This window comes from Macaca nemestrina, chromosome 7 (genome assembly GCF_043159975.1).
Source record: "Macaca nemestrina isolate mMacNem1 chromosome 7, mMacNem.hap1, whole genome shotgun sequence".
Classification (NCBI taxonomy): Eukaryota; Metazoa; Chordata; class Mammalia; order Primates; family Cercopithecidae; genus Macaca; species Macaca nemestrina.
In genome coordinates, this window is record NC_092131.1 from 17564595 (window position 1) to 17589736 (window position 25142).

The 25142-nt window shown below is 47.5% G+C and overlaps 1 protein-coding gene across 1 annotated transcript in view; it reads left to right on the forward strand.

The window, feature by feature from the left end:
• Positions 1-22084, forward strand: part of LOC105467563 (NRDE-2, necessary for RNA interference, domain containing) — a 51089-nt gene extending 29005 nt beyond the window's left edge. Inside the window, exons 8-14 of the mRNA XM_011717253.3 lie at positions 2964-3084; positions 8776-8951; positions 11002-11388; positions 12555-13483; positions 15195-15333; positions 21033-21104; positions 21702-22084. Coding sequence (XP_011715555.2) covers positions 2964-3084; positions 8776-8951; positions 11002-11388; positions 12555-13483; positions 15195-15333; positions 21033-21104; positions 21702-21827 — 1950 coding nt within the window. The 3' untranslated portion in view covers positions 21828-22084. The remainder of the gene's footprint in view (positions 1-2963; positions 3085-8775; positions 8952-11001; positions 11389-12554; positions 13484-15194; positions 15334-21032; positions 21105-21701) is intronic.
• The last annotated feature ends 3058 nt before the right edge of the window (positions 22085-25142 follow it).

Genomic DNA, 25142 nt, shown 5'->3' on the forward strand with positions numbered 1-25142 from the left:
TGGATAATGAGAGGTGGTGTGGATAATGAGAGGTGGTGTGGATAATGAGAGGTGGTGTGGTAGTGTTTTTAAAATATCATATCCTCCTTTATATCAGTCTGCTGAGGAGGACTTCTCAGAAATAGTCCAGTGATCTGAGGAAAGTTTTGTAATGAAAGTGGTGAGATATGGATAGGTAAAGACGCTTCCCCTCCTTCCCAACATAAAGGCTGTCTGAGGACCCACCCTGTCATCCTGCCTGCCTTCTTTCCTTTTCCTTTTCTTTTCCCTCCCTCCTTCCTCTCCTTCCTCCTCTTCTCCCTCCTCCCTTCTCCCCCTCCCCTCCCTTCCCCCTTCTCTCCCCCTTCCTCTCCCCTCCCCTCCCCCTCCTCTCCTCCCCTCCCCCCTCCGCTTCCCACTCCTCCCCTCCACTCCCCCTCCTCCCCTCCCCTCCTTTCCTCCCCTTCTTTCCTCCCCTCTTCCCCTCCCCTCCTCCCCTCCCCTCCTCACCCCCCCCTTTCCCCTCTCCACTCCATCGCCTTTCCACCTTTGTTTCAATACAGGTTAACTCCCCCAGTCAGGGAATAAGTTGTCATGCCATTTTAAACTTTGTATTACTGTCTTCCACCCGTATGCATTCTAGTTTGGGTCTTGTGTCACTTCCCCAGTTAACCTTCTAATTACCCACAATCTTCAGTAGCGTTGCAAATGAAATTACACAAAGGCACCTTGTCAACAGTGAATCTTACTGGGGAAGGGTTAATCCTTTAGATGACAAGCGAGCATTGCCAGTGTTTGAGATAAGTGAAGATAAGTGAAGAAATAAAGAATTTTTATAGAGCTACGCATATAAGAAAACATATCTTTTCCCTTTTTGCACTAAAGAAAACTCAGTTTTCTACTCTGTAAAGATGTCTAGTGGAAGATAAATAGAATATATGAGTTTATGGTGAACATTCAAAAGTGTTTCTTGAGAGGCCAAGGTCTCCATCATGTGGGAGTTTCATGAATTGCCAGTAAAGACCATTTTTTATCATGATGCTACCTCTAGAAAAAATGGGATTAAAGAATTATACCAGTTAAATTACTCTAATCGATCATTAGTAAGCCATATAACAGAGTGATTTTAAGACATGCTGTGAGATTTTAAGAATAGCCTGTACTACAGAATTCTCAGCTGACTCTAAGGAGGCTTGTAGGTCAGGATCAGAATTTCTCTCACCCCCTCCCCTGCCCCTTTCCTAAGACCCACCGTGATAAGAACAGAGAGATGGGTGGAGGGTTCTGCCTACGAATGTGACCCATCAAAGATCCACGTGCTTGAGGTTTTAAACACGAACAGCACTTGTAATTCCAAAGTATTTACATGACAGATTTGGAATATAGTTTCTTACTTAATATTCCATATTGCTTTTTTGACTGAGAGACATTGTTACCATAAACACAGTAGCGTGATTTCACACAGGCAGGTCTGATATTACTGGGCTGTGTTTCTGTGGAATAAACAAATAGATTATACTCATTTATCACACTTTTTTTTTTTTAAATCCTTTCTTGAGTAAACTTTCTTTCTTCACTCTTACAAGAACCAGACCTCTAAAGAGGGAGCGTCATCTTCCTGGTTCCCCTTCCTGAGGATGACTGACGTGTCAGGACATTTGCCCTGCCCTGACATGACTCTCCTGGACGCCATACTCTTCCAGGCATGCATGGCACTGCCCAGGGCTCAGGCTGGAGAATCCTGTGGCTCCTGGCCCATGCTGTGTCCACTGGAAGCCTGCTTGTCCTCTTCAAAAGGTTTCTTAGGAAAGCTTTTATTGAGTAGGTTATTGGCTCACTTTTACAGTCCTGTTTCGAGTCAGTAACATGATCACGTTTCTGTTCATTGCTGTGTTCACATTCTGTTCCATGGGGAAAGATTTATTGCCAGGGAGCTGCTTACCACACACTGCAGACCTAATGCCCCAATGAATGAGGGAGGCGCTAATGGGGCCAGGCTTTAAAATGCAGATCTTTAGGCTGGGTGCGGTGGCTTATGCCTGTAATCCCAGCACTTTGGGAGGCTGAGGTGAGCAGATCACCTGAGGTTGGGAGTTGGAGACCAGCCTGACCAACATGGAGAAACCCTGTCTCTACTAAAAAAATACAAAATTAGCTGGGCATGGTGACTCATGCCTGTAATCCCAGCTACTCGGGAGGCTGAGGTAGGAGAACTGCTTTAGGAGAACTGCTTGAGCCCAGGAGGCGGAGGTTGCAGTGAGCCAAGATCACGCCACTGCACTCCAGCCTGGGTAACAAGAGTGAAAAAAAAAAAAAAAAATGCAGACCTTTCTACTCCCTGGTTGCCTACCTTGTTCAGATCTGTGCCAACAAGCGTTTACTGAGTCCCTGCTAGGCAGTGAGTATTGTGCCAGGTGTTAGGAATATATAGTTACTTAAGATATGGTTGTGCTCAGGAGCTCATGATCTTTCTTGTTGGAGCCTTCCTCTCAAAATACCTTGAAAGCGGCATGACTTTAGGAATTAGCTTGGGGGTCCAGTGGCACTAGGTGAACTGGCAGTGCCACTGTCCCTGGTTAGACTGGCCTGGCAGGATGAGAACTAGGAAACCACTCCCTTCCTACCCAGCTGGAGACCCTTCTTGCTGAACCTCAGCTAGTCTTTTTGTAACCTAATCTCGGGAGTGACCTTCCGTCACTTTTGCCATATTGTGTGTGTTAGAATCACTAGGTCCAGCTCACATGCGAGTGTGAAAACCACGAGGCAGGGGTGGTGTCATGGGGGCTATCTTGGAAGCTGCCTGCCACACTAGATAGTTCTTTTTTCTATCTTGGGGTGTGTAGCATGTATCTACTTCAAAGACTGATGGCAAACATGATTTCAAGGATCATAAGCTTCTCTTATGTCCACCAGCACGGATTTTGCCCACTGACTCAGCAGTTTTGTACAAGTGAGGTCTAACATCCATTCTAAAATCTGAACAGGTGGAATTCTTTGAGCCCTTTTGGGACAGTGGAGAGCCCCGGGCTGGGGAGAAAGGAGCCCGAGGCTGGAAGGCATGGATGCACCAGCAGGAACGAGGTGGCTGGGTGGTCATCAACCCAGGTAAGTCCCTCTCAGTGAAGACGTGTACATTTTTTTCTTCTGGAATTTGTTTTTATGTCCTCTTGATTATTTGTTTATCTACTTAAGCTATCAGTAGCTTCAGAACATTGCACAAACATCAAAATGTCAAAAATGTTAAGTAGATGTCATGGGTTCCCCTTAGAAGTTTTAAAGCAGTTGACTTACTCCTTCAGTACATGATGCTTTGAGGATTTGAAAGTTTCTGTAATTTTCCTTTTTCCTTTTAAAGGTTGCAACTGAAGAAGGAATCTTGTTAATAGCTGCCCTCCCCATTCTTTTTTTTTTTTTGAGACAGTGTCTCGCTCTGTCACCCAGGCTGGAGTGCAGTGGCACGATCTTGGCTCACTGCAGCCTCTGCCTCCTGGGTTCAAGCAGTTCTCATGCGTCAGACTCCTGAGTAGCCGGGATTCCAGGCTCCTGCCACCACGCCCAGCTAAATTTTGTATTTTTGGTAGAGATAGGGTCTCCATGTTGGCCAGGCTGGTCTCTCTGGTCTCAAACACCTGACCTGCCCACCTTGGCCTCCCAAAGTGCTAGGATTACATATGTGAGCCAGCACGCCCAACCCCATTCTTTTTTAGTGTGTATTTCAGACAGTCTTTTTGTTATCCTGTCAATGTACAGACCAACAGATACTTTGAAAAATACCTTTTTAGGACTACTGTAAAGTAATTATTACCTAGCATTTACATAACTGTCATTCTAAATGACCCCAAAATACTTTCCAGATTTATACTCTAACACAGAGCTGCCCAGTATAAATATAATGTGAGCCTCTTGTGTAATTTCAAATTTTCTAGTGGCCACATTAAAAAAGTAAAAAGGAACAGATGATGTTAATTTTGATAGTATATTTTACTTAACCTAGTATATCAAAGCATTTCAGCATGTAATCAATATTTTAAAATTATTAACCAGAGATTCAGATGCCAATTGCATGCTTTAAAAGGAAAAAAAATTATTAACTAGGTATTTTGCATTCTCTTTTTAGTACTCTTTGAAATCTGGTGTGTATTTTACACTTTTAGCAAATCTCAGTGCAGACTAGCTCCTTTTTTTTTTTTTTTTTTTTTTTTTTTTTTGAGACAGAGTCTTGGTCTGTCGCCCAGGCTGGAATGTAGTGGGTCGATTTTGGCTCACTGCAACCTCTGCCTCCCAGGTTCAAGGGATTCTTGTGCCTCAGCCTCCCAAGTAGCTGGGATTACAGGCATGCACCACCACGCCCACCTAATTTTGTATTTTTAGTAGAGACAGGGTTTCACTATGTTGGTCCAGGCTGGTCTCGAACCCCTGACCTCAAGTAATCCACCCATCTCTGCCTCCCAGAGTGCTGGGATTACCGATGTGAGTCACCACACCCAGCCCAGACTAGCTACTTTTCAAGTGCTTGATAGCCACATATTAATGGCGATGTATTGGACAGCACAACTCTTAGACATTCAGGAACTGCTTCACTCCCTGCAAAGGCAGTTCCAGCAGAGAGATCTGCCAGGCAGATGGTTTCATCAAAAGTTCCATAGGGAAAGAGGGATGGACAAGGACTCAGGAGACTGGCTCCCTGCCTAGGCTCAGTAAGCCTCTTTCCACAGGTGTGGCCTTTCTTTGTTTATTCATTTGCACCATGAAAACTTTGGATTAGGCATTGTCTTGCATGACAGTTCAGAGCTCTGGGCCAGGGAGCGTCTCTGTTACCACAAGAAGCAAGAGGGCCCTTCAGGTGTTTTCGGTAACTCTCCTCTGGGCAGTGCTGTCAGGCAGTGATCATGCCTCACTTGGGGCTGTCAGAGTCTCAGCTGTTTAGATTTCCCTGGAGTGTTCTTTTCCAAAAAGAATGAGAACTATTCATCAGGCCGACCAGTGGTTTTACGTATGAAGAAAAACAGCCTGCATGAAACGGAAGTAGGTACTGCACTCAGCCACTGAGTCTGCAAGACTGCATAAGCAAGGGCCAAAACACGGAAGTCTGATTAGCAACTCTCCTCTCTGAGTGACTGACTTAGCATAGGTCTGTGTTTTTAGGCTTAGTTTTTTGTTGTTTTGGTTTTGTTTGGTTTTTGTTAGAGAACGAGCCCATTACAATGCATAGTATCTGTTACACAGTTTGCTGTATTCTGCATTTCTGTGACAATAAAGTTTTCATAGCAGTGTCACAGACTAATTTTACTTCTGTGATAAGTTTCCAGATGTCTAATGGTCACTTAAAATCAGGTGTAAAGTTAGTTTTCTCCAAAAGGGAATGCAAATTAATACCAAAACCTTGACTTTTAGCATCAGGTTAGAGACTTGTGTTGGTATTTACATTCTCTGCAAGCTTCTCACACATTTCCATTATGGAGAAACTTCTGCTGAATTTATGAATTTCTTTCTAATGAATTTAGTGGAAGTCCTCCAAAAAACTAGGAGGGTCAAAAGAAAGGCTGAAAATTTTCTTGATTCCAGCAAACCTAATTAATAACAGTTTTTGTTTTTGTTTTTATTTTATTTTTAACTTCTCTTATTCATCCTGAAAGGTTAGCGTTTAAAGGGTAGTTGATTACATCAGGCAGTCGAGCATTTTTCATAGCATGTTTCTTCTCTCTTGCCCTCACTCTCTGTTACTATGTAATTGTTATACATGAATGTCTGTCCAAAGCCATGTAATCTTTTGAGTCTTTCATGTAGTAAATTCAGGTATCTAAGTCTGATGTATGACTCACAAAGGTAGTATCTCTTATAAGAGTTTTTCAGAGTGATTAAAGGATACTTTAAACATAGATCTTTAGAAGAAAGTGATAAATAAATTTAGTTTTCTTTTCTGAGAAACTCAGAAGAGCATTTAGGCAGAATATTGGTGGAATAATAGAATGCTAATATATACATTATGCTAATATATACTATATATAATGCTAATATATACAGTATATATTATACTATAGATACACATTATGCATTTACATTTTTTAAAATATTTTATTTTGAAATAGTATAGAGTCACAAGAAGTAGAAAAAATGTACCAAGAGGTTTTGTGCACCCTTCACCCAGTTCCTTCCAGTGGTGGTACCACAGTACAGTGTCAGAACCAGGGAACGACATTGGTACAATCTGCAGAGTTGATTCACATTTCACCATTTTACATGCACTCATTTGTGTGTGTGTTTCTATAGTACCAGGCAGTTTCTGTCACGTGTGTAGCTTTGTGTAATCACTACCGCAGTCAAGATACAGAACTGTTTGACCACTGCAAGGCTCCCTCGCGCTATCCTTTCTTAGCCACAGCTGCCCCTTCCCCTCCCTAACTCCTGGGAACCGCTAATCTGTTCTCTGTCTGTTTTCTGTTATCTCATGAAGGTTATATAAATGGAATCATAAGGTATATAACTGATTAACAAAATTGTTTTAGTTGTAAAATATATATGATAAAATTGATCATTTTTAAGTATACAGTTGAGTGACATTAAGTACATTCACACTGCCATGCAGCCATCACCTCTATCGACCTCCACAACTCTTTCATCCTCCCCAATTCTGTACCCATTAAAGACAAATTCCTCATTTCTCGCTCCCCTCAGGCCCCAGCAGTCATCGTTCTGCTCTCTGTCTCTATGAATGTGACTACTTTAGGAGCCCGGCAGATGTGGAATCACACAGTAGTTGACCTTCTGTGACTGGCTGATTCCACTTAGCACAGTGTTGTCAGGGTTCATCCATGTCGCACCAGGATTTGCTTCCTTTTTAAAGCCGAACACTTCTCCACTGTGTGTATATACTACATTTTGTTTAGCCATTCATTTGTCAGTGAACACTTTGGTTGCTTCCACCTCTGGGCCGTTGTGAATAATGCTGCTCTGAACATGGGTGTACACTATCTGTCTGAGTCTCTGCTTTCAGTTCTCCTGGGTAGATACTCAGCAGTGGAATTGCCTCATACGATAATCCTGTGTCTAGTATGCCGTGCTGTTTTCCATGCAGCAGACGGCAGCTGCACCATTTTACATTCCCAGCAGCAGGGCACCAGGGTTCCGATTTGTCCGCATCCCTGGGAACAGTTGTTTTTTTGTGTAACTTTTTGAGATTGGCTTTTTTAGCTTAGCATAATTTCCCTGAGATACATACAAATTGTTGCATATATCAGTAGTTTGTTCATGTTTATTGCTGAGTAGTATTCCACTGTGTAAATAGACCACAGCTTAACTGTTCAACCTACTGAAGGATGTTTGGATTGTTTCCAGGTGTGGGCGATTATGCATAAAGCTGTTTCTGAGCATTAGCATATAGGTTTTTGTGTAAACATGGGTTTTCATTTATCTGGGATCAGTGCCCAAGAGTGCAGTTATGCTGAGTGTGTGTTTAGTTTTGTAAGAAACAGCCAAAATGATTTCCTGTGTGGCCATACCATTTATACACCTTCTTTATTTTTTAACCTTGAACTTTACAGATGACACTGGCTTTCCTCCTCTTCCATTCTGCACGTTCAGAGTTAGGAAACAAGGTGAAATAAATTATTGGAGATCCTGATTTGGCTTTTTTAAAGGCAAGCTCTAGTGAGCACAGGTCATAATTAATTACAAGGTCCCTGGCTAAAAATTCTGATGGCTTAAGAAAATCTAAACTAGTACCATCATTAAATGTCATTTAGCACTCTAAAACTATGTTGTCCAATATAGTAACCTCTAGCCACATGTGACTATTTAAAAATAAATAAAATTAAGAATTCAGGCCAGGTGTGGTGACTCACACCTGTAATCCCAACACTTTGGGAGGCCAAGGCAGGTGGATCACCTGAGGTCAGGAGTTTGAAACCAGCCTGACCAACATGGTGAAACCCCGTCTCTACTAAATACAAAAAAATTAGCCAAGTGTGATGGCACATACCTGTAATCTCAGCTACTCAGGAGGCTAAGGCAGAATTGCTTGAACTCGGGAGGCGGAGGTTGCAGTGATCCGAGATTGCGCCACTGCACTCCAGCCTGGGCGACAAGAGCGAGACTCCGTCTCAAAAAAAAGGAATTCAGTTCCTTTACTAGCTACATCTCACGTGCCCAGTGAGTCACATGTGGCTACCCCGTTAATGCAGATATATACGGCATTTTCATCATCACAGAGCATTCTGCTAAACAGTACTGTTCTAGAGTCTGTGTCATTTCCATTCTAATCACTATACTATTAGAAATAATTTGATTTTATCACCTTGTCTTCCGTGGTTTCCTGAGGACTTGACTGATTACAAGGGAGGTCCTAAATGCCACTGAGTATCCTGGGAGGCTGGCATGGCTCTTACACATCTTGGCATTGCGGGTGCCCAGCCATCCCTGACATAGCAGGCTGATTGAGTGGCGATGGTGGTTTTCTTTTTTTTTTTTTTTTTTTGAGACGGAGTCTCACGCTGTTGCCCAGGCTGGAGTGCAGTGGCGCGATCTCGGCTCACTGCAAGCTCCGCCTCCCGGGTTCCCGCCATTCTCCTGCCTCAGCCTCCTGAGTAGCTGGGACTACAGGCGCCCGCCACCGCGCCCGGCTAATTTTTTTTGTATTTTTAGTAGAGACGGGGTTTCACTGTGGTCTCGATCTCCTGACCTTGTGATCCGCCCGCCTCGGCCTCCCAAAGTGCTGGGATTACAGGCTTGAGCCACCGCGCCCGGCCGCGATGGTGGTTTTCTTTGCTGATGAGGTGAAGAAGTCTCATTCTTGTCTAGATGAGGATGACGATGAACCAGAAGAGGATGACCAGGAAATAAAAGATAAGACTCTGCCCCGGTGGCAGATCTGGCTTGCTGCTGAGCGTTCCCGAGACCAGAGGCACTGGCGGCCCTGGCGCCCTGATAAGACCAAGAAGCAAACTGAGGAAGACTGTGAGGATCCCGAGAGACAGGCATGTATCCTCCGCCCCAGGCAGGAAGCTGACCGGGGGCCTCTGCCTGCTTTCCCGTGCACTTTGGTTATCTGAAAGGAGGCCGCTGGAGCTCTCTTAGCAGTTGGCTAGCTTAGGAGATGGTAACCTGTTCCTGTTCTCATCTGTGAAACTTCCTTCCTGCTGGATATCAGTGTAGAATTTCCTTGGCTGCTGGTGATGAGGAAGCATATAGGCGCTTGACCAGAGAGCTCCTGTCCCCTAGTAGGTGGATGGGCCCTTGTGGTCACCCCTCTGGAGATTGACTTCCAGGTCATTCAGTGAATTTTTCATGTGGAACCCTGTGGGATACATACAGATTATTCAAAAAACTCGTAATCACCGTCCTAGATTCTTTCCTTGTGTCCACTTTCCCCACCCCACTCTTGGGTCCGTGAAGCTGTAGCAGATACAGACTGAACTCTAGAAGACAAGAGGGACTGGCTGTAGGGTCCTTGTTGGACAGTTGGCATCAGCGTGTCTTGCAGAAGAAGAAACTAGCATTTATTGAATACCTGTGGCATGCCAGACACTTCACCTGTGTTATCTCATTTACTGTTACCATGTGACTTGCTACATGCTGCCCCATGTTTAGTGGCCAGCAGCTCTGGAGGTTTTAAATTAAAATGAAGAAATGCTATCTTGATACCTGGAATTGATCCAGTTTCACAAGATACCAACTCTGTGTCTTGGAGCTCTGTAACCTTTTCTACAAATGAGGTACCCTGAAGGCAAGGAGTTTATCCCCTTTGTTTACTGCTGTGACGTCAGTGCCTAGAACAGCATTCGTCCTGTGGTGAGCGCTCAGTGAATCCTCTTGGATGCGGAAGGAATATTTGTTTGATGACAGAGTGTCTGCTCTGGGCAGAGGGATCAGCACAGGTGAAGGCCCCAGAGTGCCAGGAGCGTTTGAGGAGTGGGGAATGGGGTGGCCAGACTGGAGTGAGGACACAGAGAAGTGGGGATAGAGACAGAGGTGATCTCTGGAGGAAGGAGGGGCCAGCTTCTAGGGAAGCCTCAACTCACTGGCGGTCTTGGAGAGGGGACTGCCCGTGAGGCCTCTCGCCTCGCTGAAGCTGAAAGTCTGCAGAACAGTGGAATCTTTCTTTGGTAGAGTTCACAGCCACCCTTCTGGAAGTCGTTTCTCAAGGCTTGGAGTCCCAGCAGTCTCCTGGAAGCAGATTTCTGGAGCAGACTGCTGCTGCGAGCAGTTTCTTGCCATTTAGCTTTTTCCGTAATCAAAGCCTGGGGGAGAAAAGCTTTCTAATTTATTTTTAACATAGAGAAGCAGCTTTCTGATTAATTGATGGTTTTGATTGAATCCCACATACTCTAGTTTATTGTGCTTATGTTATGATTTCCTCTTTGCTGAGAGCCACAAAGACCAGTCAGATAAGCAGCACCAGGACACAAAAGGGTGGCCTCCTTGGCCTTATGTTTTTAAATTATTACATGAACTCAGCTACAGACATTTACAGTTAGTATTAAGCTCTTATAATTGCTTTTAACATGCTCCATTGCTCCTGTAGGTTCCTTCTTACCTTGAGTCTGTTTATCTAGTTTTGAGCATATTTTTCATTTCTTGGAGTAATTTTATACAAGGAAACCACAAATAGTAAAGTTCTTATCTTCCATCGTACAATAAAAATTTTTCACCATCATGCATTATCAAAGTACAAAAGCAATTATATACGCTTTCAGAAGTGAGCATGTTCTAGATTTTCTACAAATCCATCAGGATACTTTGAAAGCTTCTGGCTTAAACCTGTTCAAGCCTTCTCTCCTTCCCAGGCTTTCCCATGTGTGGAAATGTTAATGGCACCACAGGGCTGCCTAACAGTTATTCTCCAGCTGTCCAGGTTGCCTTGAGAGGCCTCTGGCTTTTGCTAACAGAGAGCTAAGCTTCTGTCTATTTAAAACGAATTTAATTTGAATAATGTTGAACCATTAGTACATGCACATAAAGAGAACTGTGAAAAATGTGCAGGTTTGGTTTTGTGACATGGGTCGCTTTATTTTGCCTTTGTTGCAGGTGTTGTTTGATGATATTGGGCAGTCTTTGATCAGACTTTCCAGCCACAATCTTCAGTTCCAGCTGGTGGAGGCCTTCCTGCAGTTCTTGGGTGTGCCTTCTGGCCTTACTCCTCCAGCCTCCTGTCTTTATCTGGCTATGGATGAGAACAGCATCTTTGATAATGGACTTTACGATGAAAAGCCCTTGACTTTTTTCAACCCCTCGTTTTCCGGGGCTAGCTCTGTTGGCCGCATGGATCGGTTGGGCTGTCCTCGCTGGACCAGGGGTCAGAACCGAGAGGGCGAGGAGTTCATCCGCAATGTCTTCCACCTTGTCATGCCTTTGTTTTCAGGCAAAGAGAAGTCCCAGCTCTGCTTCTCCTGGTTACAGTATGAGATTGCAAAGGTAATTCCAGACTCGTCCTCCTGTGTCTGGGGACTTTTCATTTCATGTCAGTGTTTATAAACGGGATTGTAAGCCTCTGAGTGCTCTCCCTGGAATATGCCCCAGCACCGCCTCCTCCAGTGACCCTGAAGGCACCTTGTGTGTGTTTGCCCTTCTGAGGGGCCGCAGCGAAGAGGAGTGAGACAGGAATGAGTCAGGCTACCTCAGTGACTCTCGAGCTGTTTATTGTATTATCTTGCACTTCCCGGTCCCCGTCCATATATGAGCAGTGAGTGCTCAGAACAGTTTTAAAGCAGCGTCAGAGTACTCAGGGGTTTATTAAAATAGATAAGCTGTGGGCGCGATGGCTCACACCTATAATCCCAGCACTCTGGGAGGCTGAGGTGGGGTGGTTCACGCCTATAATCCCAGCACTCTGGGAGCCCGAGGCGGGGTGGCTCACACCTATAATCCCAGCACTCTGGGAGGCCGAGGCGGGCGGATCACCTGAGGTCAGGAGTTCGAGACCAGCCTGGCCAACATGGCAAAACCTCGTCTCTACTAAAAATGCAAAAATTCGCTGGGTGTGGTGGTACATGCCTATAATCCCAGCTGCTCAAGAGGCTGAGGTAGGAGAATCCCTTGAACCTGGGAGGTGGGGGTTGCTGAGAGCTGAGATCACACCATTGCACTCCAGCCTGGGTGACAGAGTGAGACTCCATCTCAATAAATAAATAAATAAAAGATAAGCTACTTGTAATACTTACCCTCCTCTTTCTGCTAGAAATGAGTCTGAGTCAGCTGTTCTGTCCTCTGCTGGCCACAGTTAGTATTGGCTCTCTTGGCACCCAAGTTCTGAAGCTTTAACTACAGATTACACACACCAGGTTGTATTGAAATAGTATGTTAAAATGTTGTGGCCACATCTCTTTGGAGAAGAACATTTGTAGGTATCAGCCTTGTTTATAGAGATTTCAGCTGGAACCCTGGATTGTATATTTGGGCAGTTATGGCCCTGGTAAAAATCCTCATTTCTTTTCCAGCTTAGAGAGCCTCAGTGTTTACCAGACCCGTGATAAAGGGGGAAGTATAGACGCCTTTTTCCCTGTCAGTGCTTTCTACCGTTGGCAGCAGAGGACGTCTTAATTACAGAGCGCCTGGGGTCATTCTTCTCTTTTTCCCTGTAGGTAATTTGGTGTCTGCACACTAAAAACAAGAAGAGATTAAAGTCACAAGGGAAGAACTGCAAAAAACTAGCCAAGAATCTCCTTAAGGAGCCAGAAAACCGCAACAACTTTTGCCTCTGGAAGCAGTATGCACATCTAGAGTGGTTGCTTGGCAACACGGAGGATGCCAGAAAAGTTTTTGACACAGCACTCGGCATGGCAGGAAGCAGAGAACTGAAAGACTCCGACCTCTGTGAGCTCAGTCTGCTCTATGCTGAGCTGGAGGTGGAGCTGTCGCCGGAAGTGAGAGGGGCTGCCACGGCCCGAGCTGTTCACATATTAACCAAGCTGACTGAGAGCAGCCCCTGTGGGCCCTACACTGGACAGGTGTTGGCTGTTCACATTTTGAAAGCGCGAAAGGCTTATGAGCATGCGCTGCAGGACTGTTTGGGTGACAGCTGTGTCTCCGATCCAGCTCCCACCGATTCCTGTAGCCGCCTAATTAGCTTGGCTAAATGCTTCATGCTCTTCCAGTATTTGACCACAGGGATTGATGCTGCTGTGCGGATATACGAACAGGTATTTGCAAAACTGAACAGTTATGTTTTCCCAGAAGGCTCTGGCGAGGGGGACAGTGCCAGCTCCCAGAGTTGGACCAGCGTTCTCGAAGCCATCACACTGATGCACACGAGCCTGCTGAGGTTCCACATGAAAGTGAGTGTCTACCCGCTGGCCCCTCTGCGAGAGGCGCTCTCACAGGCTTTAAAGTTGTATCCGGGCAACCAGGTTCTTTGGAGGTCCTATGTACAGATTCAGAATAAGTCCCACAGTGCCAGCAAGACCAGGAGATTTTTTGACACAATCACCAGGTCTGCCAAAGCCTTGGAGCCTTGGTTGTTTGCAATTGAAGCTGAGAAACTGAGGAAGAGACTGGTGGAAACTGTCCAGAGGTAATTCCAGACCGTCCTGTTCGTGTGCCCCACCAATGTTTATGAAATGCTTGCTGTGTTCCCCCCACCTTGCCGGGTCTCAGGAATACAGGGATGAACACGGCACGGTGCCCGGAACACCTGCTGTGGGGCTGTAGGTGTCGTAGAAAAATGGTTTGAAAGGTGATCGAGTCACAAAGTAGCGGCGCCTCTCAGGAGAGGGGTTGGTGGCGGTCGCCTGGGTGTGCTTCTCGGGAGTGTGAATGTTGCTTCTGTGTGCGTGGGTGGTGGCCGTCAGACCACGGGAATGCTGAGAAGCCGTCACGGAAGCCTGATGGCTGACAGCACAGGGGCTGGGCGGCAGCTCTGGATTCCAGTGCCAGCTCTTCTCGGCTGGGTGACTCGAGCAGGCCGCTTCCCCTCTCATAGCTCCCCCTCTGTCAAATGGGCATGAAGAAGCTACATCATGGGGTCTCTCTGAGGGGTCAGTGAGGTAAGTGCTTGGCACAAAGTGTGTAACGACTGGGAGCTTTTGTCAGCATTCTTAGTGACAGCACTGTCATGTTTAAATACCATCTTCGATACGATATTTTCTTTTTTTTCTTTTCTTTTGAGACAGCGTCTCACTCTGTCGCTCAGGCTGGAGTGCAGTGGTGCAGTCTCAGCTCACGGCAGCCTTGACCTCCTGGGTTCAAGTGATCCTCCCACCTCAGCCTCCCCGGTAGCCGGGACTACAGGCACCACCACGCCTGGCTAATTTTTTTATTATTTTTTGTAGAGATGGGGTTTTGCCGTGTTGCACAGGCTGGTCTCCATCTCCTGAGCTTAAGTGGTCCTCCCATCTCAGCCTTCCAAAGTACTGGGATTACAGGAGGGAGGCATGGCATCCGGCCTGATCCAGTATTTTCTCTCTAAAGGTTAAATGTTAATCTGGGGGACACATTAGCTTAGGCATCATTGTTTTCCCAGAATCTTTGCTGTTGCTTCACTCTGACCTTATAAATTAGCCAAAACTGTCTTTGAATAATATTTCACTTGTTTTTTATTCCTTCATTGGGATTTTGTTCACTCCATGTGAGCCTTGCTTTCTCTACTATAAATCAAAAGGTCTTTTCTTCCTGTAAAGTGGAATTTGCATTCTGCTGATTAAAGGGTAGCTTGCTTTCTTTTCTTTCTTTTTTTTTTTTTCAGATGGAGTCTCACTCTGTCGCCCAGGCTGGAATGCAGTGGCGCGATCTCAGCTCACTGCAACCTCCGCCTCCCGGGTTCAAGCGATTCTCCAGCCTCAGCCTCCTGAGTAGCTGGGACTATAGGCACCTGCTAAATTTTGTATTTTTAGTAGAGACGAGGTTTCACCATATTGGCCAGGCTGGCCTTGAACTACTGACCTCATGATCTACCCACCTCAGCCTCCTGAAGTGCTGGGATTATAGGCGTGAGCCACTGTGCCTGGCAAAGGGTAGCTTTCTTTAGAAAACGGGCGGGGGGGTTTTGGTGTGACTTCAAGACAGACTCAGACTTGGTGTGGTGTAGAAACCACAGAACTCTTGCCTGTGCCTTCTCCTGGCCTTGGAGAAGCCCCGTGCACAGCGCCCTGTGCCTGAGGGACTTCTCTTCCCTGACTCTCTCTGATCCGGCTGTTGCTGACACTTGTCATCACTAAGGCATCTCTCCCTCCTGTGATGTAGCATGAGAGAACTGTGTCAGAGTCACATGAGCCTTTGCCTTGCAGGTTAGACGGTAGAGAGATCCACGCCACAATTCCTGAGACCGGCTTAACGCATCGGATCCAAGCCCTGTTTGAAAACGCCATGCGCAGTGACAGTGGCAGCCAGTGCCCCTTGCTGTGGAGGATGTATTTGAACTTTCTGGTAAGAAAATACTGAGATGTTTTGTGTTCATGCAGAGCTCTACCTTTTCCTTCATTAATGAGAAAGTATGGCTGTCCAGAAGCCCCTGCCCAAGAGAGCTGGGAGGCCACATTTCACTCTCATCTTCTTGGCATTGGTGAATCCCTACGGAATCCTGATGGGATAATGTCAGATCTCTCAGGACTTGGGAAGAGGTTGCAAGTGGTCCGTCTCCTCAAAATATTTGGTAGAACGAAGTTGAAGAGTAGTTACTAGGCTATTGAGTGCAATAGGATTTAATGTGGGTTTCTCTAAGTTGACTTAAGTTGGCAACTTGCAAAATGGTCTAAGAGCTTTCCTTTGAAAGAGACCTATATTCTTTTTCATTCTGCTCATAGGAATTTCTAGGTCCAGATTGTTTTGTTTTTAAAAGAAAAGGTTCAGGATGGGTGCAATGTTCAGGCTGTAGTCCCAGCACTTTCGGAGGCCAAGGCGGGAAAATTGCTTGAGCCCAAGAGTTCGAGACCAGCCTAAGCAAGATGGCGATACCGCATCTCTACAAAAAAATTTAAAAATTAGCTGGGCACTGTGGTGTGAGCCTTTGGTCCCAGCTACACCAGAGGTTGGGGCAGGAGGATTCCTTGAGCCCAGGAGTTTGAAGTAGCAGTGAGTTATGATCACACCACTGCCCTCGGGCCTGGGTGACAAAGTGAGACCTTGTCTTTTTTTTTAAAAAAATGCAATCTAGAATGTAATTTTTAAAATCAACATTTCCGGCCGGGCGCGGTGTCTCACGTCTGTAATCCCAGCACTTTGGGAGGCCAAGGTGGGTGGATCACGAGGTCAGGAGATGGAGACCATCCTGGCTAACACGGTGAAACCCCATCTCTACTAAAAGTACAAAAAATTAGCCGGGTGTGGTGGCAGGCGCCTGTAGTCCCAGCTACTTGGGAGGCTGAGGCAGGAGAATCGCTTGAACCCGGGAGGCGGAGGCTGCAGTGAGCCAAGATTGCACCACTGCACTCCAACCTGGGCCACAGAGCAAGACTCCATCTCAAAAAAAAAAAAAAAAAAAAAAAACTGCAAAAGTTTGTGCATTTCTCTTAACATTTATTCTTCAGACCCAGAAGCTCTGATCTTATGGTTTGACTCGTGTGTGAGCTGGAAACTTGCAGGCAGGACGCTGCTGTTGGTAGAGACGGCAGTTTGAGGCAGCAGAGTCAGGAGCCCAGGGTTTTAGTGAAACCTCCACTCCTGTCATCAGGCTGCTCAGCTGAGGGAGCAGGGCAGATGCTCCCTGATATTCCCAGCATAAAGATTCCACCCATCTTTACGTTTAAAATGGTGGAGCTCGCACATTTGCCAGTTTAACTTGCCCAGTCTTTTACAGGTAGAGGCAGGGTAAGGTACAAATGTACCATATTTTTACTAAGAATCTGCCATTAGCCTAGTTTGGTTGGGTTGTGGACAAAAAGTGCTTGTTGGCTTTGAAAAAAATATCTGACCCCTTAGGGAATTTCTCTCTTTTTGGAAAGGTAGTATTGGAACTAAGGACCAATTAGAGCAGAGTGCCCATAGCAGTTCCTGAGGCATCTGGGCAGGCTCCTAGCACTTTGTTAACACAGGGAAAAATCACATTAGGGCCAGCATGCAAGGTGAAGGTAGCAGGTGTCTGAAGAGGCAGGAGAAGAGAGCCTGGCAGGCCAGGGGGAAGGCTAAGGCTCCCTGGAGGAGGGCTGTGAGGCTGGTTGTGCGATTGTGCCTTTTTGTGTACATGTGCACATACATACATGCTTATACATATGCACATACATACACTCTTGCAACATGCATGCAAGCGTATTTGCTTGTTTGCACTTTTTTCCCCTGTAAAAATGTTTGAAGGAGTTCGAGACCAGCCTGACCAAGATGGAGAAACCCCATCTCTACTAAAAATACAAAATTAGCCGGGTGTGGTGGCACATGCCTGGGATCCCAGCTACTCGGGAGGCTGAGGCAGGAGAATCACTTGAACCCGGGAGGCGGAGGTTGTGGTGAGCTGAGATTGCGCCACTGCACTCCAGCCTGTGCAACAAGAGCGAAACTCCGTCTAAAAAAAAAAAAAAAAGAGTTTGAAGGAATTAAAGCTTATTCTTGGCCATGGAGAATATGGGAGGGAAAGGAATTGGACAAACAGCAGTTAAAATTTTCCACTAATGTTGGAACTTAGCAGGTTAAAACCTCACTTGTAGGAGAGACTTTCAAATACGCTGTTTTGCATATACATTAACACTCTCCACCAAACTTTTTTTCTTTTCTTTTCTTTTTGAGATAGGGTCTTACTCTATTGCCCAGGCTGCTGGACTGCAATGGCACTGTCACGACTCACTGCAGCCTCAACCTCCTGGGCTCATGCAGTCCTCCCACGTCAGCCTCCTGAGTAGCTGGGACTACAGGCATGCACCACCATGCCTGGCTGGTTTTTTTTATTTTTTTGTAAAGATGGGGTCTCACATGTTGCCCAGGCTAGCCTCGAACTCCTGGCCTCAAGCAGTCCACTCACCTCAGCCTCCCAAAGTGTTCAGATTATGGGCGTGAGCCACTGCGCCTGGCTTGTTTATTGTTTTGTTGTTTTAGCTAAAATTGCAGTTATTTTCAAGATACTTAAAATCCTTTAATTTGGTCGTCTGCCTACACAATAAAGAAGGAACTATGAGTATATAAGCCAGTTAGCTGATTTCATGGGATTGATGAAAGACGTCTTAAATAAAAAGGGCACAGTGGCATTTCTGAATTGTGAATCATTAGATTTTCTTTTACCCTCTAGTATAACTTCTTCCATCCTGTTGACAGCTGGCAGGAATTGGTATATATTGAAAGACCATCATTTACAAGATCTGGTGGGTGGGAAAAGAAGCCCCCTTTTTTTATCTATCAGAGATAAATCAGTAAACCTCTCAGCAGAGTGTCCGTCTTCTCTCAGGAGCACAAGGAGGGAGCATTATAGAAATGGATCTTTTTTTGTTTGGGCAAGGTTGGTCATGTTTTGTTAAATTAGTTAAAAAGCTGTATAAGGTAACAGTTGCTCAGATTTGTTTATAAGGAGATTAAAAAAAGAGAATCAAAATTTGCAAGAGCCTGAAGACCTTCAGCTTCCTCGTTTTCTTAGAGATGTTGCTTCCCCCATGGGGAGGCATCACACATCTGCTAAGAAGGTAGACAAATGCCAAAACAAGTGATTACGAGAAACCAGATAGCTTCTCTACACGGAGGGCTCAGACACTTGGGACGTTAGTGATGCAGCCGACAGGCAGCTGCCCGCCACTGTCACTCGTCTCCCCCGTGGTCCTGCGGGGGAGAATTATTAATGGCCCAGCTCAGGTCTGAGTCGTGAGCATTTTTTGTTTTTTTGAGACAGGGTCTTGCTCTGTCATGCAGGCTGGAATGCAGTGGCGCAATCTCAGCTCACTGCAACCTCAACCTCCTGAGCTCAAGCAACCCCCACACCTTAGCTGGGACCACAGGTGCGCACCACCGTGCTGGGCTAATTTTTGTATTTTTGTAGAGACAGCATTTTGCCATGTTGCCCAGGCTGGTCTTGAACTACTGAGCTCGAGCAGCCCGCCTGCCTTAGCCTCCCAAAGTGCTGGGATTATAGGCATGAGCCCCCGTGCCTGGCCAGCATCTTGTTGGCTGAGTTCTTCGGACAGTTTGTATGAGATTCAGTTCTTGGGGCTTCGTGTGAGGGGAAAGGCCTCTGTATGAAGTCTCCATTCCCGCTTCCCTCTGGGAGACTGCCCTTGGCCGAATCACACACTCACTCGGGGACCCATCAGGGCAGTTCTCCTCCATTAGCTGTTTTCTTAGGTTCCCAGCAAAGACCCTGTTGGTTCCCTGAGATGCTCCCAGTCCACCTGAGGAGACATTTACCTGGCCACAATCCCGTGGGGTGGCAGACACAGTACCGTGGGAACTCCAGCAAAGAAGAGTTGCCCCCTCTGTTATGTTTCAGTCCTGACTTAGGAATTTCATGAGGAGTCTCAGTTGTCAATTCAGAAGGTGAGGAAGGAGGACCAGGAGAGCCAGATAGCACCCATGAACTCTTCCCTCCCTTGAGACTCTGCGCCAGTCAGAAGGCAAAGGTACACACAGGCCACGTCTCAGAATATGAAATCATGGACGGAAGCCACACATAGTCACAGCAAGCTTTCACTTGGCGTCAAGCCCTTCCATACCTCCATACAGTAGGGGCGTCTCCAGCACTGATGGAGGCTAGCCAGCCTGGATTTGGTGTACCTGGATTTGTTGGGTTCCAGGATTAGCTGTGCATGGTTGAGAAAGTACAGTCATAAAGTTTTTCTTCTTTCTTTCAAAAACGACAAAAAAAGTCTTAAATTTTGTCAGTATCTTAGGAAAGGACGCTGAAGTATATTGGCATGGGAAGGAAAGACAGCGCTCAATGGCTCTTTGGTTATAAATTCAGAGGCTCAGCCTCAGAACTGGAGGCTCCCACCAGGGAGGACACTCAGGAGTCCTCCGAGCCTCACAGTTGGCCCTGTGCGTGGCACTTGCAGAGGCTGGGGACAGACTGGGCCTTGCCTGAAGCAAGGTTATCACAGTTCCGGTCCCTGTGACTGTGGGAGTTAACAGTTGAGAAGGACCGGCCATGGAGTCCTGGCTACTTGGGAGACTGAGGTGGGAGAATTGCTCAAGCCCAGGAATTCAAGGCTAGCCTGGGCAACATAGACCGTGAAAAAAAAAAATTGAAAAAGGAATGAGGCCATCCTTGGTAGATGGAGTTCCTGAGATGTAAATTGGAGATTGGAGTCCCTGGATGCCACTGTTCAGGTTTCTGGGAGGCCGGTCAGCAGCCCTCACTGGTCCTGGGCTGGATGCTGTGCCCCAGCCGCTTGGCTGGGCAAGGTTGGTGTCCCCTAGAACACTCTTCTGAGGGAGGGGAGCCTGAAGGACGGGGTGGATGGAAACACAGAAACTTCAGCCCCACAAGCCCTGCCTGTGCCCACTCCTGGCTGCACAGCCAGCTACCTGTGGAGCTGCCTGTGTGAGCTGTGATTCCTTGGAGGGGCTGGAGAGGGGCTGTTGTCAGCGGAGGTCCCAGGCTGGGTCTCCTTCCACACTGGGCTGGGAAGGAGGCTGTGTGGCTGAGTCGCGATGGAGGGTTTTATATCTAGAGAACACGTGCTGAATATCCACACAGTGATGCTGAGATTGCTGATGGAACTTGCACCTTTAGTAAGGTAGTGATCACCGTCCTGGCCGCCTCGTTTCTCTAAAAGATGGTTTTCAGAAAATGGCAAGTATTAAAGCAAGTATCTTCTCTATGTTTTCTAAGATAAGTATCGTAGAAGATTTTCTCTATTTGTATAAGGTCTTCAGCCTCATCTCACCGACGCTGCTTGGTTTCAAGCACTGTTATAACACCCAGACGTGACAGCCCACAGCAGAGGAGGAGATACGAGACTTTAAAAAGTCAGACGTGTTCAGGGTTGACACTCTTGGGCCGTTTTTATGGGAGGAAACAACCCCAATACAGCAGTGGCTTCTGAGAGTGCTCCCTGGCACCTGCCCCCATCCCACGGCCCCTGTGACGGTGACAGGCTTTCCGCACAGGCAGGCTCACTGAAGCTGAGGGGCTTGTGCCCATCATCCAAGGGCGTTTGTGTAGCCTTAGCCTCTGTGTGTCAATGAATCATGTTTGTATTTTCTCCCCCTCACCCCAGGTTTCCTTAGGAAATAAAGAAAGAAGCAAAGGTGTATTCTACAAAGCGCTTCAGAACTGCCCTTGGGCAAAGGTAAGTGTTAAAGGCCATGGTGTCTTCAGCTTCCCGAAGACTTCCCGCCAGGGCTCCGTCCAGCTAGTGTCTTCCTGGCCTGCTCCGCGGCACCGGGGATGTTCAGCTCATGGATGCCATACCCTGTCCCAAGGTACATCCAGAGCCTTTTCCTGGTGGAGCTGTCCCCTGTGGAGTCAGAGCCTGGCCCTGCCTGGGGCTGGAGCTCATGGAAGTGTTGCCGTGGGTAGCAGGTTTCCCAGCATTTGCTGAGTTCAGCCCAGATGCTGAAAGAGTTGGGATCATGTCCCAGCCCGGCTGTGAGGGCCCAGGTCAGGTGACACTCAGAAGTCAAACTGAGGGTGACAGCCAGCAATTCCTGGCCCCCCTTTTGAAAGAGAAGGCCTCGCTTGGCGTTTGCTCGCTTTTGCGAATGTGGTGTCCTTCCTGAATGTGCCCAGTGCTGCCCGAGTTAAGAAAGTCTGAGCCAAGGGGAGCAGGGGCCGTGGGGGGCGACAGGATGGCAGGGTCACCAGGAACCTGGCCCTTGCTTCCTGAGTTCCTCCAGGCTGACAGGAAGTGGAGGCTGAGTGGGGTGGCCTTCCTGCCTGCCCCTAGGTGTTATACCTGGACGCCGTGGAGTACTTCCCCGACGAGATGCAGGAGATCCTGGACCTGATGACTGAGAAGGAGCTCCGGGTGCGCCTGCCGCTGGAGGAGCTGGAGCTGCTGCTGGAGGATTAGAGAGCAGCAAGGCCAAGTTGCCCACCCTGCAGAGCTAGGAGGCGTGAGCGGAGAACATGTGTGTTGGGAGACCTCAGCTTTCGAAATGTTCTTTCTCGATAGTAATAATGTGGGCTGTCAGCCTCTTCACATCTTGCACACTTTTTGGGTGTGTAAATGACACAAAAGCTATTTACATATTATATATGTGAATATGTGTATATTTGTATATAGCCAGAGAGTCATGCCAAGGGGTCATTAAACCGATGATGATTGACGTGTGGCAACGTCCTTGCTCATTCTCTGCCTGTGTGCAGCCAGCACCGGCCCCTGTGTGGTGAGTGAGTCCCCTCCGCTGGTGGCGTGGTGGCCCTGCCAGGCCCTCTCTGAGATAAAGGGCTGGTTTTTCAGCACTAGGATGTTTTCCCCAGGCTGGTGAGCAGATTTTACTCTTGTGTTCAGACCCGCAGTTAAGGCTTGATGTTCTGGCCTGCAAGCGGTGCGTGGAAAGTTCCCTGAGTTTAGCCCGCGATGCCTCCGCCTGGAGCTGGAGGGGCAGCGTGCCCTGGGGCTGCTGAAGAACTCAGGCCTGACCAACAAGATGTCGAGAGCATCACTGTTGTTTTTTAAAAGCCCGTTTGAGATTGCTGACATGAAGTTCTGAAAGACGACTCCGTGCCTCCCAAGACTAACCATCAGCTCGGAGGGCTGAGAAGGGGGGTCTGAGCTCGAGTCAAACAGTGGCTCATGCGTTTCATCAGGAGCGCTCGTTTCCTCAAAGGAGCCACTGATCATATCAGACCACAGTGGTCGGCCCGCCGCGGGTTTGGGACAGTGTTCTTTCCTGGAATGAGGCCAGCAGGCACCTCTGTGCGGTGTCCCCAGTAGGAGGAGGCAGCTACTACTTGTAAGGCACACGTACTGTTTTGCGTTGGAAAAGTGAAGCTGGGCTTGCTGCAGAGGGAGTGATGGGAGAGTTCACCTTAAATGGTCTTGCTGAGGAAGGGCTCCAAAGAGCCGGTGGGTTTTCTGCAGGCAGACAGGGCTCTCCCTGTCCGGCTCACCAGTGTAGGAAGCCAGGGAAGAAATTGCTATGGGAATTCTGTTACTTCACAAGCACTTACCCCTGCAATCCCTGCACTTGGCACCGCAGGCCTCAGTGGCCAACTGCTGAAACGGTAATTTCAGCATTTTGGTCAACAAGCAAACTGGAGAAGCAGCTGGGGTGGGCTACGGTTCAGCCCGCTACCCTGACACTCTAGGCCCTGGCATTTGCTTTAGCTGCTTTTGTAGGATTGACATGAGGGAGACTGTCCCTCTAGAGGAAAAGGCTCAGCTATTACCAATAAGGAAAAGGCAATACTGATGTGCTGGGTTTTTTGTTTTTTGGTTTTTTTTAATTTCAAACTTCCGGAAAAGGTGCAAGTCCGTTACAAAGAATTTTCTTTCTTGAACCACGTGAGAGGCAGTTGCCGAGAGTCTGCTTCCCGCTCACGATACAGACACTGAGCAGGAAGTCGGCATGGACACGGTACTCCCAGCGGGTCCTCAGGCCGGTCACGTCCTCTAGGAAAAGGTCCAGTTCAGGAGCAGGAGCTGCATTTGGTTGTCATCTCTTTGGTCTTCTGACTGGAAGCTTTTTGACTTCCAAGGTATGGATACTTTTGAAATGTTCTGAATTTGTAGAATGTTCCTCAGTTTGTGTTTGCCTGGTGTTTCCTCATCACTGGATTCACGCTAAGCATCTTTGGCAGGAGTGTGACAGCAGTGACACTCTTGGGTGGCACGTACTGTCAAAGTGCCCATTACCGATGTGCATTTTGACCACTTGGCGAAGACGGTGTCTGCTGCACTTCTCCAGTGGGACTTTCCTTTCTAACTGAACGGTGTTTTGTGGGATACTCTCAAACTCTGTAAACACCCCTTCCTCAGCAGACTTTCAGATCAATTCATATGTAGTGGTATGTGTGTGTAGTTCCCTATTTAAAGGGCTGTACTGAATTCCATTAATAGTTAGCTGTTGGGATGCTCAGATTGTCCCAGGTTTGGCCAGTGGAAGTCCCTTCACATAGGCTTCGGTGTCCTTTGGACATGTCCCTATCATTCCTTGAGCACTTCCTTGCTTTCTGGCAAAACAGACTTTGGGTTCATCTTGTCCTTTCCCTGCCTAGCCCTGGAATCAGCCCTCACTCCTTTTAATGGAGAATACTACATAGAAGCAAAGGTCTGGGTCGGGGTGCTTGCTGCAGCTGGGGTGTCACTGTTCCTAGGCGCTCCCAGTGGACAGGGGTCCTTCTTGTTTTCTCCTTTCTGTGTCTTAACTCCTCAGAGAAACCTGGCGCCCACCGTCCTGTTTCCCTACCTGACTGCCTCCATACATAAGCAGCCTCCCTCCCCTGCCACCAGCCCGTGCCTGCAGATGCCTTCCTCACCCACTTGGGCTCTCACACTGCACATCAGGCTGCACACATTGACTCCCCGTATTGGACCACCCCAGCCCTGCACGTACACCCCACATGGATGCCACCCTCCCCCTGCCCATGCTGAGTCCCCGTGCTGTGGTGCTTCTCCACACAGACAGCTCCACACCCTGCTTGGGCTGACACCCGCCTTCCCCACGAGCACCCTGTCCTCACCCTGCACTGGGCCACCCCCATGTGTGAATGTCCTCTGTGGTAGGCAGAGTGGCGCCCCTAAAGATGGCCACACCCTAAGCCCTGGAACCTGTGGATGTTACATGGCAAAAGGAACTTTGCAGATAAAAATTAAGATTGTAAACTTTAAAACAGGGAAATTATCCTGGATTATCTGCGTGGGTCCAATGTAATCACAAGGGTCCCTAAGAGTAGAAAAGGCAGAGAGAAAGAAGGGTCAGCTGGAGAGAGGGACTGGGCCTGCTGCTGCAGGCGGAAGATGAAGGGCCGCGAGTCAGGAGGGAGGGTGGCCTTCACAGACTGGCAAAGGCCTCAGCTGGCAGCCAGCAGGGAAATGCTGACCTCGGCCCCACAACTCCAAGAAACAGAATTCTGCCAACAATGCTCAGAAAGGAAACGGATTCTCCCTTAGAGACGCCAGAGAGAACGGTCCTGCCAACAGCATGACTTTAGCCTGGAGACACCCGTGTTGGACTTCTGACCAACAGGACTGAGATTAAATTGTGGTTTTCACTTTTATTTTTTTAAATTTAATTTAATTTTGAGACGGAGTCTCGCTCTGTCACCCAGGCTGGAGTGCAACAACGCGATCTTAGCTCACTGCAACCTCCGCCTCCTGGGTTCAAGCGATTCTCCTGCCTCAGCTTCCTGAGTAGCTGGGACTACAGGCGCCCGTCACCAT